This window comes from Acomys russatus, chromosome 7 (assembly GCF_903995435.1).
Source record: "Acomys russatus chromosome 7, mAcoRus1.1, whole genome shotgun sequence".
Classification (NCBI taxonomy): Eukaryota; Metazoa; Chordata; class Mammalia; order Rodentia; family Muridae; genus Acomys; species Acomys russatus.
The window spans coordinates 9331324-9346132 of record NC_067143.1 but is presented as its reverse complement, the minus strand read 5'-3'; the positions used below and the strand labels follow the sequence as shown (position 1 = coordinate 9346132).

The 14809-nt window shown below is 41.5% G+C and overlaps 1 protein-coding gene across 2 annotated transcripts in view; it reads right to left on the bottom strand.

Moving 5' to 3' along the window:
- The window catches only part of Nell1 (neural EGFL like 1), an 884393-nt gene that overhangs the window by 669533 nt on the left and 200051 nt on the right, over positions 1–14809 (bottom strand). For both annotated transcript variants that reach the window (XM_051148614.1, XM_051148615.1), the window contains exon 5: positions 14179–14275. In XM_051148614.1, coding sequence (XP_051004571.1) covers positions 14179–14275 — 97 coding nt within the window. The remainder of the gene's footprint in view (positions 1–14178; positions 14276–14809) is intronic.

Below are 14809 nucleotides of genomic sequence, written 5' to 3'. Positions count from 1 at the left end.
TACAAAAGATCCTAACCATGTTTTCTTCTTCCTCAACTCCTCCTGCATCCCTCTCACCTCCTCTCTCTCCAGAGCCAGTCCCCCTCAGTTTTTCTTTCAGAAAAGAGCAGGCCTCCAAGAGACAACAGAAGATACCCACTCATGCACACACTCAGGAAGCCCATCAAAACTGGAAGCCGTAAGATGTGCACGGGCCCTGCTACAGACCCACGGAGGCCCTGAGCTTGCCGCCTCAGTCTCTGTGAGCTCATATGGGCTTTGCTCATGTTGAGCTAGAGGCTGTGTTTCCTCAGTGTCCTCCACCGCTCTATCTCTGACGCTCTTCCTACTGCCTCTTCCTCGGGGCTCATGATGCTGCCTTTTTATCCCAAGACCGTCTAAATATAGGCAGTCACTACATCAGGGCTTGGTGTCTCTTGGAGACCTGCTCTTTTCTGAGAGAAAACGGAGGGGGACTGGCTCCGGGGAAAGGGCAGGTGGGAGGGATCCAGGAGGAGTTGAGGAAGAAGAAAACATGGTTAGGATGGATTGTACGAGAGAAGTTTCTATTTTCAATTAAAAAAAAAAAAAAAGATGTGTTTAAAATGTAACTTCTCTACCTTGAGATCATAAAGACCCCAATTCAATTATAGTTGCAATTCATTCTGTGCGAGGATGCAGGTGTCTCCTGGGAATCGTTCCTGACGGTAAACACAGAACATTAATGTACGGTCATGAGTGCTGTGTGGAATGTAGAGATTTTAAGTAACTGAACCCCGTAACTAGTTGCTAACCCTCCTTTCCTCATCGCTCAGAAACGGCCCTTCACTCACGCGCTGCATCTCACAAACCGCCGCATCTCATGGCACGGCCTTGTGCAGCCTGCTTTCTGCTTTCTTGGCTGATGGGCTGCTCCGTGCAGCGACAGCGCGCTCCGTGCGTTACAATAACTTTATAATAAGCTTTCAAACCTGAAAGAACACATCCTTTCTTTTTTTTTTTTTTTTTTTTTTCTTTTTTTCTTTTTTTTTTTTTTTTTCTTCTTCGGGAAACGGTGTTCGTTGCGTATCCACTCCTGGTCTTCCATTAGGGTTCTGCAGTCCGCTCACAGACTCCATCACACGCATGCACATGCGCACGTGCACATTTCCATTGTGAAATTACTGCAAGTTCACTGAAGCTAGAGAGAACTGGAGAAATTTTTGACATTTTAACTATGTCACGAGTTCTTCTCCAATAATAAAATGCCGCCACTTCCTATGTAAATCTCATTCAGTGATTTTTAAAAAGATTTTTAACTCTTCAAGTATTTCATATGCTATATTTTGATTATATTTACCCCTTCTTCAGCTCCTGAAATCTAGCACCATTCTACTTTACCTATTCATCCAGTTCTGTGACCTCTACTTTTTGTTAAGCCTGTTGAGTCCGATATGTGCTGTCTATATGATTCTTGAACGTGGGTGACAAACCAGGTTAAGAGTGTCATACCAGTGTGTAGGTGTGGGTGTTAATGTGAGTGTGGGTGTGGATGTTGGTGGGGGGACTGGGGTGTTGGTTTATATAATGAGTTTGAATGTAGGTGTGAGTGTTAGTGAGTCTGGGTGTTGGTGTGGGTATTCCTGTGGTTGTGGTTGTTAGTGTGGGTGTGAGTGTTGGTCTACCTACCAGAGTCACACTTTTTAAAGAAAATTGACTCTCCCTCTCTCAACATCAAGCAACTGCCAATAGCTCCTCAGCTGGGCACGGGACATCATGGTCACACACACTCTCCTTGCTGGGATTCTGGCTGGCTGGAGCTCACGCAGGCCGTGTGCCTGCTGTCACACTGTGGTGAGTTCACATGGTCAGCTTCTGGTGCATCCAGAAGCCACAACTGCACTGGCATCACCTACCCACTCTGGCCCTTTCATCTTTCCACCTCCTCTTCTGACGATCCCTGAGCATGGAAGGTTGAGGTGACACAGATGTCCTCCTATAGGGTGATAAAATGTGAAATTTGCTTAACATTCATATTGTGTTTTATTTGGTGGTCTTTTGACATTATAAATGATACTTTTTATTTATCTACATTCTGCATTTTTGTTGTGATTAATACATCTGGTTATTTCTTTTGATTTTGTACCTGCCCCTTTCTGTATTCTCTTGTCAGTATTAATAATTTGAGAATCCTCTTTTTATGTGGACAGTTTTAAATTTTCTGAGTAATTGTGGTTCCACAGTGCCACGGGCACTGAGCCAGAAGTGTGAGCTTCTCCGACAGAAGGTCCAAGCTTCTCCGACGGAAGGTCCACGCACTGTCATCTCAGCGCAGAAAAGGATAAAGCACGGTGCCCCAAGATCGCATCTCTCAGGAACTTCCAGCTCTGGAGCACGGAACAAGGTCTGAGGTCTGTGCCACAAGATTTCAGGTCCAGCAGGGGGTGGGGAGTAAAAAAGATTTCTCCACAGCAAGGTGTTAAGGCTCTTCTAGGTAAATAGCTGCTTTAGCTAAAGACAGTGAGCGTGAACATGGTTCACCCACACCTGGTCCCGGTAAAGCTGGAACAGGGTTCGGGAGCTGAGCCAAGTGGCAGCAGAAGCTCAGGGCTCTGAGACTGAGTCAGGCAGTGGAGGAACGCCCACCCGCAACAATCCCATGGTGACAGCCTGGCTGGCAGTCAAGTCTAGGGGTTCAATGATTAATTTGTCAGGGAGGATGTGGAGGGCTTCTTTTTCCAGGGCCACATAGAATAAACAGCCAGTCTCAGATGATCTTAGGTAAGTAGATTTTGTGTGTGTGTGTGTGTGTGTGTGTGTGTGTGTGTGAGTGTGTGTGTGTGTGTGTGTGTTTTGAGGATGAATGCTGAGACTGAGATGCTGCCAATGCTCTATTTAGGTGGGGAAAGATAAGAGGTGACTGATCGCCTATAACCACCTTGGGGTTGTGTCACCTGCTCCTCAGGCAGGCACAGAACCAAAGAGAGAGCTTTGTCCCACACCTTCTTTTCTCAGGATGAGATTTTAAATCTCAAGTTTGAGATTTCTAGGGTTAGAACATGTTCCATCACACTATTTCCATGTCAATTTCCTTGGAGGCACTGTCCATGAGCCCCCCAATTAATTACACTTCTTTTGAAATACTTCTTGGTTTGCAGGTGACCTCTAGTTCACAGCCAACGCAGAGACTGTGACAAAAAGCAGCATGTTGAACTGGCTTTGGTGAGAGCTCTCCATATCTAAACTACAAGCCTGCTTTTTTAAACGTGTGCTTATTTTATATACTCTATTAGTTCAGTGAAGTTTCTTCGCACTGCAAGCTTGCTAAGAATCCTTTACCACAAGTCAATATTGAATTTTATCAGGGCACTCCTTCTCTGTCTCTTGAGATGACCCTGTAGCTTTTCCTTTTGTCTATTTAATACAGAAGATTACATTAACACAGTAATGCACTAAAAACAAATTTGCATTGTTGAAATAACCAATTTGCTCTTTCACTCTCTCTGTCTCTCACACACACACACACACACACACACACACACACACACACACACACAACAAATACTTTCTTTAGATATTTTTAACAGCTTATGCAATTCTTTTTTTTTTTTTTAAGGGAGTTTTAAACCCAACTGGAAAAATCGAGATTACACATCCTCATGGGTCAGACAGGAGGCAGTCTCATGTACATTGTACGCTATTCTTCAGAAAGGACAATGTAAGACTGGATTATTCCCCGAACGTGCTGTGACCAAATAAATGCCCTAGGGAGTTTTAGCTAAGGAGTTGTTGGTGAACGAAAAATGATCCAAATGTTTGCCCCTCACTGTGCCCATGCCCTGTGCAGCAGAGTTTTACACGTTTCAACAAAAGATAGCATCTATTTGCCATGCCCTCAAGACAAAAGTGGGACATGTCATTTCTTAGGACACTGTGATACCGCAAAGCAAACAACACGAACGCTCCAAGCCTGGGTCTCAAAGAGCCCAGTGTGCTTCCGCTGTAGCTCCGGGAACTCTACTGAGCCATCAGGTAGAAAAGCCTGGACCAGACTTCTGAAAAATGGGAGATACCAAAGAGAGGTGAGCTCTCCCAGCAAAGGCCATTATGGGAGGTCAGAACACTCAGCAGATGCTGTGAGCCCTGTGAAGAAGCAATGGTTTTCAGCCAGGCGCAGCCCTGGCCTCAAGCCGCCCTCCACACGGGCACTGCTTCTAGAGATGGGCTGTGTTTGGTTTGCTGGCATGAAAACTAGAGAGCTTTCTAGTTCTAGTGATAATAATACTATCTGTGCTCATTGGGCAATTTATATTTTTAACAGTAATGCTTTTTTTTCCTCAATTTTCCATTTTATTATTATAAGGTTAGCACATGAGTATTACTTAATTTTTATATCACTTGTTGGCGTGTGTCTTTTCACAACCATTGTGTTTTATACCTTTCTCTCACTTTCTCTTTTTTGAAAATTTTATTTTCAATTTAAGTGCATGAGTCTTGGCCTGCATTTCATGCGTATCACGTGTGTGCAGTGCCTGCAGAGGCCAGAAGAGGGCCTCAGGTTCTCGGAACTGGAGTCACAGAACACTGAAGCAGCACAGTAAGTGCTAGGAACCGTCCCCAGCCCTTGGCAAGACCAGCAAGTGCTCTCAATCTCTGAGGCATTACAGCATCCTCATTTTCTGCTTGCTCAAATTCCTAGATTTATTTTTTAAGACCACGTTTCATGGATTTTTACCTTGCCTGATCATTATATTAATTTCTGTTCTTATATGCTTATTATTTCATGCCTTTTACTATCTTTGGATAAACTTTAGAGCTTTTTTCTCAACTTCTTAATCTGGATAGTTAGCTTGTTAAAGATGTTTCCATCTGAGAATGAATCTTTTTTTTTTTTTTTTTTTTTTTTTTTTTTGCCTTTCTCCTTTTGTTCTAGTATGCACTTCTCTTTCCTTAAACCAGACTATGACTCTTAAGAAGGTTCTCACATCCCTACATGAACGAAAGTGCGATGTCAGATACTCTCTCCAGATTCACTACTGCTGCAATGAAATTTCACTGTCATCATAGACCACGATCCACGAATCGTCCCCAGGAGTTGGGTGAAGACTCAATCTATGATTTTTGTGTTGTCCGTGTTCCCACATATCAGTTTTCATAGAGATGCCATTTGCACACCATGTTACACACTGGTTACAAGGTTTATAGACAGTATGACAGATATGCTAAGTGTGTTGCTTAGCTTGTATGCTTACTAACATTTTGCCTACGTGATCTGTATATTACAAATTGAAATATGCCAAAAAATAAAACACTCAATTGATAGATTTATTTATTTCTTCAAGTTACCACTGTGTGTGTGTGTGTGTGTGTGTGTGTGTGTGTGTGTGTAGTGAGTATGTACATCATGCACATAAAGGTACATAAATCATGAAAGCACTACTGAGGAGCTAAGGTGGCCTGAACACATTGTGGAATTGCTACCTAATTCAGCGAACAAAGCAAGGATGGTACTTTACAGGACACTTCTCTCCTTTCCAGTCCTCACTTCTCCCTTCCCAGCAAAAGCCTGGACCCACTTCAGGTTTACCTTTCCTACGCTTCATCGTAATACAACCCTGAGTACTCTGTTGCTGGACTCACTACCTATGAGGTTCAACCACATGGCCACATCATAGCTTGTTCATGTTAATTAAGGTATAGAATATACTTGTTAATACTGATACAATTGATATATCTCATACTTTCAATGGCTTCTCTGTTTTTCCTGTTATGGATATTGCTATTAAAAATATTTTATAAGACCAGAAAAATGCACTGGCTGCTCTCTCAGAGGACTGGGGTTCTATTGACAGCAGCCATATGATACACATACATACACATAGGCAAAACACTCATAAAAATAAAATAAATATAAATAAATATTTATAAAACAGTTGTGCATGCACATAATTGTGTGTGTGTGTGTGTGTGTGTGTGTGTGTGTGTGAGTGCACGTGCCTGTAGTAAATGAAGGTTCTAGTTGCTCGACATCCTGACAAAACACTTGCTCATATTAGTGTGATTAATGTTAATTTTCTTATCAGAACTCAGTAGCATCCATATGTTGTCTTCTTGTCCCAATTACTAGTCAGATGGATGCCTTTTCCTGTATTTACTACCCTTTTGGATATTCCATCCTGTAAAGTGCCTGCCAGCGTGTTTGTCTGCTTTTTAACTCAATAACTGTGTCATTGACTTGAAGGTGTGAATCAAAGGTCTTTGTAAAATGTAACTGGTAGTAACAGCTTCAGCTACATTATAGCATGCCTTTTTTACTCTTAGAAATGTATTATTGAAAAAAATAAACCCACTTTGGTATTTTAGTAAATTCCACTATAGCCAACTCCTTATTGATAGTTACTATGTTCTCTTTTAAAATGTCTTTTCCACATCAAGGCTGTAAAGATCTTCTTCTATGGTGTATTAGACAAGGTTCTGTAGAGTAACAGAATTTGTAGAGTATATATGCAATTTATTGGAATGATGTACAGGCTGCAGTCCAGTTAATCCAATATTCTCTGGCTCTGAACGGAAAGTTCAAGAATACATTCGTTGCTCAGTCTACAAGGCTAGATGTCTCAGCAGATCTTTAGTATATGCTGAAGTCCTGAAGAAGTGGGCTCTAATACCAGTGAAGGAATGCATTTGGCAAGGGCAAGCAGGCAAAGACCAAAAGCTTCTCTCTTCTAGGTCCTTATATAGACTTCCAACAGAAGGTGTGGCCCAGATTAAAGTCCCGGCTTCCTGCCTCAAGATTCAGATCAAAGGTGTGTATCTGCCTGCCTCAAAGGTTGGGACTAGAAATAGATTTACCCACTTCAAACCAAGCAAAACCTTTTCACAGGTGTGCCTTCTGTTTCTAGATTGTAGTTCTTTCCAGATACAGTTAACAACCAAGAGTGGACATCACCTATGGTAAATTTCACTTACTTAGGTGCAAAGTCAGAGTTAGCTGTCTCCCCTCTCCCTCACTCCCCAGCATGAACCTTAGTTGATGAAAAGCTCTGTCCCTTCAGAGCTATCCTTCCCTTTGACACTGCCCTGCTGCCATGCACATGTGAGGTTGCTTCACTAAGCCTGTGCCTCTGTAGAGTTGTTTCTGATTATGCCATCCATCACCTCTGGGTTTTGAGTTCAGTGGTGCTCAAGCTACCTTTGGCCCATTTTCCTTTGTAAAACTCTACTCTCCTGCTGGCATTTAAAAGTACTTTGTTGTTGCTGTTGCATTAACAAGACACAGCAAGAACAGAATCTTAGGAGTCCACTTAAACCCACTATTCTTTTTTTTTTTTTTTTTTTTAGTTAATTTATTCAGATTACATCTCAGTTGTTATCCCATCACTTGCATCCTCATGATCCTCCCTCCATCCCGCTTTCACCCTATTCCCCTCCCTTATGTCTGTGACCTTGGGGGAGGCGGACTTCCTACCCCACTATATGGTCATAGGCTATCAAGTCTCATCTTGGTAGCCTGCTTATACTTTCTCTGAGTGCCACCAGGCCTCCCCACCAAGGGGAAGTGGTCAAATACGGGGCACCAGAGTTCATGGCAGAGTCAGTCCCCACTCTCCACTCAACTGTGGAGAATGTCCTGTCCATTGGCTAGATCTGGGTAGGGGTTCGAAGTTTCCTGCAAGTATTGTCCTTGGTTGATGCAGTAGTTTGAGCAGAACTCCTGGGTCCAGATCTGGCCATCATGATGTTCTTTTTATAGGTTTCTAAGACCGTCTGGATCCTTCTATTTCCCCATCCCCCCATACTTCTCTCACCTACAGTCCCATTAAGATATTCTCACATCTATCCCAATCTCCTGGTAAGTGAAGACTTTCATGGGACATACCTCTTGGGCTATTGTCCAATTATAAGTGAGTATATGCCATATGAGTCTTTCTGCTTCTGGGTTAACTCACTCATGATGATCATTTCTAGTTCCATGCATTTGTCAACAAATTTCGGGAATTCCTTGTTTTTAATAGCTGAGTAGTACTCCATAGTGTAAATGTCCCACAGTTTCTTTATCCATTCTTCAACTGTGGGACATTTACGCTGTTTCTATGTTCTGGCTATTATGAATAAGGCTGCTATGAACATGGCTGAGCATATGTCCTTGTTGTGTGGTGGAGCATCTTCTGGGTCTATTCCAAGGAGTGGAATAGCTGGGTCTTGAGGAAACACTATTCCCAGTTTTCTGAGATAGCACCAGGTAGATTTCCAAAGTGGGAACCCAGTATTCTAACCCTGCATATAAGCACATTTTCTGTATTTTAAAAAATCTATTATATTTGACATTTTCAAACATGTTAACAATGCATTCTGATTGCCCTCCTTCCCTCCGTCCCTCCCTTCTTCCCTTCCTTCCTCCCTTTCTTTCTTCCCCTATCAGCCTCCTCTTCTCCCTACAGGTCTTCTACATTTGTGCCTTTTATTTTGAGACTCAATGCTTTTTAGCTAGAACTTTTTTTGTGCGGCCCTGGGTTTGGAACTCTCCACTGGAACCAGGTAGGCTCGCCTGACTGTGGTGACTGACAATTACTTTAAACGGTGAATATTGTGAACTGGGGTTTTCTCTGCTCTCTTGTATCAAATGCATCTCTCTCCTTACCTTATCTTTGGCCAATGGATGTTTTGAGACCGAGCGTCCCCTCTGCCACCCCAGACTGTCCTCAAGTTCACAGGCATAAGTGGTTCTCCTGCCTCAGCCTCCCAAGCAGCTGGGGCTATCGGGGCATGTCGTTAGATCCAGACGAATGGAGGGATTGTTTGGGTGATTTGTTTGTCTCTGTGTTTTAATCCTCTCTTTTTCTTACACTTAAATTTGGCCAGTAACGTGATTTCTGTTATTGATGACTTGGTTTACATTTTTCACATATAAACTTAAAATCTAAAGCCATTCAATTCCTCCGTTTATTTTTGTTCTTCAAGTTGAATCACCTTGTACTGCAATGTCAATGCTACATCTAATCTTATTATCTAAGTTTAGGTACTATTACTATTAATCAAACAATAACCATCCATGTTTGCGACCACTCTTGATATTTCTTTACTGGTCCTTATCTAAAGACTGTTTCTAAATTGGGGAGGGGAGAGTATGTGTTTATGTGCAGATATGTGCACATGAGGAAAAGTGCCTACAGAGTCCGGATTAGGTCAGGTCACCTGGACCTGGAGTTACAAGTGCTTGTGAGCCTCCCGACATGGGTGCTACGAACCAAACCTGGATCCTCCCACAGAACAACAAACACCCTTAACCACTCCAGCTAGCCTTTACTGATTCTTTGCCTACCTAACAATACGTTATCTTTGAAGAAATTTTTTTAAAAACAAAAGCCTGGTGGTCATAACCTAAGAGTTTTGATTTGTCTTCAGATGGTTTTTTATCTTACCATCACCCTTAGCTGTACATCAAGCTGTGTCTGTACAGTTACTTTGGAGAGTTATTTTCTTCTCAAAATTTAAAAGTGTTTCCCTCTTGTCTTTCGGTTTCTGCCTTTATGTTTTAAAAACTATTTGATCCAAGCCATTCTTTTGCCTTAAAATTTTATCTCTTCTCATTGGATACGTTTAATATCTTCTTTGTGTAATACATTATTAAAACCTTCCACAGAGTCCCTTTCCTCTTTGCATTCCAGGTTTGCACTGGGATGTTCCAAATCAGCACTTTGAGGAAGGAACTCTATTTCCTTACACTCCCGATTTCACCACACGGCTTGCTTTGGACAATGAACCATTAGCTATGCGAGCAATTAAAAGAGGCTTTAAAAGCACAAATACTGGGGCTTACTTGCACCTGGTGTTCATATCCTAAGGCCACCCTGTAGAGATGTCTGAATGCTGCCATTGAAGAGTCAGATGCCAATGAGAGGAGAATGGAAAGGCATCCTGGCCACCTTGCCACCTGCTGAGAGGCCAGCTGAGCACAGGCTCTCCAGTGAACCCAGCAGGCACAAGCATAGACAATCAAAGGCAGGAACACTACTGGATCTTGGAGCTAAGTAAAATTATTCTTTAGACCTCCAAATGTCTAAGTTATCTGCTGGCTGCAGATAACACAGTGTGCATTCATTCTACTTCCTGTAATGAGAGTCAATGTGCTTTCACAGTTTGGGAAATTCTTAACAAGTATATTTCTAATAGCTTCTGTAACATTCTTCTCTCTTAAATTCTCTAAATTTAATTTGGAAGTTAATTAAGCATTCCTTAATAAAGCATTCTTTAGTTCACAGAGATATGCAAATAAAAATTCAGCATGTGTGTGTGTTTATATATATATATATATATATATATTTTAATATATAGTAGGTACACACACATATATACATATCTGTGAGTGCACATTAAACAGGTGTGTAAAGTTTGTATTTATCTTTCTTTTCTGCATTTTAGCCTCTTCTTTCCTTCCTGACATCTGCAGAGCTACCAGGGTAATGACCTTTGCACTAAGTGCCCTTCTAGGGATGATCACCCCATAGCTCAGCAGACTCACTCAAGTCTTAGCTCACCCCATGACCAGAGTTCTCATCTCTTACAGTGTTTTCAGTTCAATCACTCCCGGTTGAATTTATTATGTCTGGTGAGCACATATTCCTTAGGGTTGTGTTTCTTTAGATGACTGAAACATGAGGATTTAAAAAAAAAAAAATTATTTGCTGATTTCATTTCTGAAATCCTTACAGGACTAAACAAACAATATTTTACTTCTTCCTTATTGACACCCATGACGACTCATATACCCCCCACTTTCAACAATTAATCACTGGGATACCCCTAAAGGACTGGCCGAGAGTGGCAAAGTTAATTTGCATTACTCATCAGGATCCACAAGGTACCAAGCAACCAAGAGCCACCTGAAGATCACTTTTCATATTAAGTCTGCGGCGATGCCCACATGATGACAGGGATGGAGTTAAACTCTCAAAAAACATTCTTTTTTCTTGTCTGCAGAGGAGGAGGAAGCGGGCTGGTTTCTGGACCATCTGGCTTTTGCTAAATAACGGACTTCCTCTGCCTCCCCTCCACCGAGGCCCTGGCTTGAGTTCAGAAGTTTCCATCTAATTCTCCAACACACATGGGATCTAAGGAGCTTCCTACACTTCATAGACTGTTGGAATTCAAGGCTTTAACTAAGGTTTTTACACATTAGTTATGGGGGTGCCAAATGGCTCACATAGTCCATAAAATAATTGGCAGTTTCCTATGAACTTGAACATTGATGTCTGACTTGGTGATCTCACACCCACATATTTACTTATGTGAACAAAATCTTTTACTCACACACACACACACACAAAAATCTATCTGCAAATGTTTCTAGTGGCTTTATTTATAAGTGCTTAAAATTGAAAAACACTCAAATGTTCATCAGCTGAGAAATAGCTTAACAAGCATGTGTGTCCTTACTAGCTTTTATTGTCAATTGGACACATCCTAGAGTCTTCTGAGATGGAAGTCTCAATGGAGGGGTCATTCAAATGAGACTGGCCTGTGAGCATGTCTGGGGGAGATTGTCTTGACTGTTAATTGACAGTAGATATGGGGCAGGAGGTCTGCCCACTGTGGTTAAGCATATGTCCCTGCTGTGTGGTGGAGCATTTTCTGGGTCTATTCCAAGGATTGGAATAGCTGGGTCTTGAGGAAACACTATTCCCAGTTTCCTAGAGGAAAGGAATAGGGTGAAAGCAGGAGAGAGGGAGGAATGGGAGGATACAAGTGATGGGGTAACAATTGAGATGTAATTTGAATAAATTAATGAAAAATAAAAATAAAAAGGAAAAGAAAAGAGTAAACCACTCATCAGTACAAGAACCTGAAAGAATCTCAATGTGCAGAGTTATACAAATTCCATGTGCACAAATGATTGCAGTTATGGAACATTCTGGGAAAGCAGAACTCAGAACTGAAGAGTGGCTTAGAATAAGGAGAAAAAGAGAGAGGAATAGCCTAGAGGTATTGGGGCAATTCTCTATCTTCTTAGCAGTGTGGGATTGAACTAAAATTTCTCAGAATAACTGCATTGTGTATTTAGAGATGTGTCTTTTACTATGTGTAAATTCTATCTTAATTTTTAAAGAAAAAGACCAAAGTGCTATGTTTATGGTTTGGAATATACCCTTCTGTTCTTTTTTCCCTCCTCTACATATTTAATACCTAAGGATTTCCCTTCTTGTAAGCACAATGATAAATTTTAAGATTTCACCAGTATTTTATCCAGTATTTATCGGTATTTCAAGTTAGAATAACTTTTAAAACATAAGTCTGCCCTATTGCCTGAGGCAATGCCTGCTATTCTTTACAAAACAAGAATATTTTTAAATTTTATGGTGTTAAGTTTTCAGTTCATTTTATTGCTGTATGTTCATGTTTTCAAAGAACAACAATATGGGTTTTGTGTGGTCTTCATAGCCAAGAAAACCAAACTCAAAGAAGGTGAGATTTTATTTCCTATGTATGAATAGATACTTCTCCTAGATTCAGTTACCATGTATGCTGATGATGGACCCCATTTTTTTTTATTGCTGTGATAAAAGACCAGGACAAAGGCAACTTATAAAAGAAAGTGTTTAGTTGGGCTTAAAGTTCTAGAGTAGTACAGCTTATAATGGTGTGAGAAGGTACTGTGGCATGCAGCTAGAACAGCAGCTGAGAGCCACAAACAGGAAGCCAGTCAAGAGAGCTAGCTCCAAATGATACTGACCAGAGTCTTCAGCAAACTGAAAGCCAGACCCCAGTAACACGCCTCCTCCAATAAGGCCATGTCTCCTAATCCTTCCCAAACAGTTCCATTAACTGGAAACCAAATATTCAAACATGAACATATGCGGGCCATTCATATTCAAACCACCGCAGTTATTTAAATCTCCCAGAATTAAGAAGTTAATGAGATACATCCGAAGGGCCATCTGTATTCTTGATCACCCATGCCTAGCAGGACAGAGAGCAGAGTGGTTTATCTAAGGAACATTTAACACAGTGAAGTTCTAGGGTAAACCATTCTGCTCTATCTAGTTTCAAAATAGCTACTTTGCATAGTACTTTAGCCATTAAGAGAGTTAAAACCATGTATATTCAGTAAGTGTTCAATAGTCATTGCCATGCCCTTCCACTAGTATAATTTTTTACACACAACCAGCAACATAGCCTGTGCCTAAAGCACAGAGAATATCATGGAAGAGGGAGCACAATAATTATAAGAGCTGAGGTTTGGGAAGTCATTATGAGTTTGTGTCTCCTAGATACAAAAGAGAAGCTTTATCCATGATACCTTAACAATATGGCTGCCTAACAAGCCCCAAACAATGACAACATCCATTGGCATGCTAATGTGGATCGGAGAACTATCACTGACAAAGAACTACAGGCAAATAACAGCTCCTCGGAGAGGGAAAATTACTCTTTCCCAAGAATAAACTCCCTATGATTGGTTAGCCAATACCAACGAGTTAGTCCTGAAATTATACACATACAAGTATCAGCAAATGGACTCAACACACTACATTTATAATTTATGCACATGTATGTAACAAACAATAATTGTCTTAGTTACTTCTATATTGCTGTGAAGAGACACAATGACGAAGGCAATTTATAAAAGAGAGCATGTAATTTGGGGCTCATACTTCCACATGGTAGTATAAGCCATGCTCATCGTGGCAGGGAGCACAGCAGCAGGCAGGAAGGCATGGTGCTGAGCAGTAGCTGAGAGCTTACATGTTGAAACAGCAAACATGAGGCAGAGAGAGAGAGAGAGAGAGAGAGAGAGAGAGAGAGAGAGAGAGAGAGAGAGAGAGAGAGAGAGAGAGAGAGAGAGAGAGAGAGAGAGAGAGCTAACTTTGAACAACATGAGCTTCTGAAACTTCATAACCTACCCCCGGTGACACACCTCCTCCAGTAAGGCCACACCTCTTAATACTTCCCAAAGAGTTCTACCAGTACAGGACCAAGCTTTCAAATACACAAGCCTATGGGGGCTATTCTCATTCAAACCACCAGAGCAATCAAAGAGAGGAAGGCACAGGGAGGATGTGGGAGAGGCTGAAGAGGAAAAAGAGGTGTGATGTACTAATAGTCTAATTAAAATTAGAGAGAGAGAGAGAGAGAGAGAGAGAGAGAGAGAGAGAGACAGAGAGAGAGAGAGAGAGAAAGTTAGTTGAACATCTTTCAATATATGTGAAAAACAGAGCTTACTTTGAAAAAGCCATGCTTTTGGTTACGTTGCCCAAGCCACAGATTGCTTCCTGGAGGAAGGTTGGTCTCTGGAGGGTCTATAACACGCTCGTAGATCCTGTAGGAACAAAGAACATAGTTGCTAATAGAAGGACTTATAGCACAACCCAGAGATGCCATGCTGCTTGCATACCTGTACACAGCTGCTGGTTTAAAGAGGTTAAGATGTGGCATACTTTAAATTACAGGTCCCATAACAGAAATCTACTACATGACAGTACTGGGCACATTAACTAGGAACCTCATGCTTTTTTTTTTACCCCCCTTACCACAAGGTTGGTGGATGTGAATAAGAAGATGGCATTTTCAGTGTTTAGACTGAGCAATGACTACTGTGCAAACTTAGAGGAAAATGATTCTATGCAAACATTACAGGTGAAAGAGCTGAGGCCCAGCAAATTATGCACATCCACAACTGCAGCCAGCGTGAATAGAGAACATGTACAGCATTGTGGTGAAGCCCTCATCTCTCTGGCTCCAGAGCCCAGGTGACGTAAGTATCTACTGCATCCTAGCTTTGGAGACGTAGCTACTGGGTCACTTCTACAACACCCTGCACACGACTGGACAACAACTGCCACAACAAAACCCA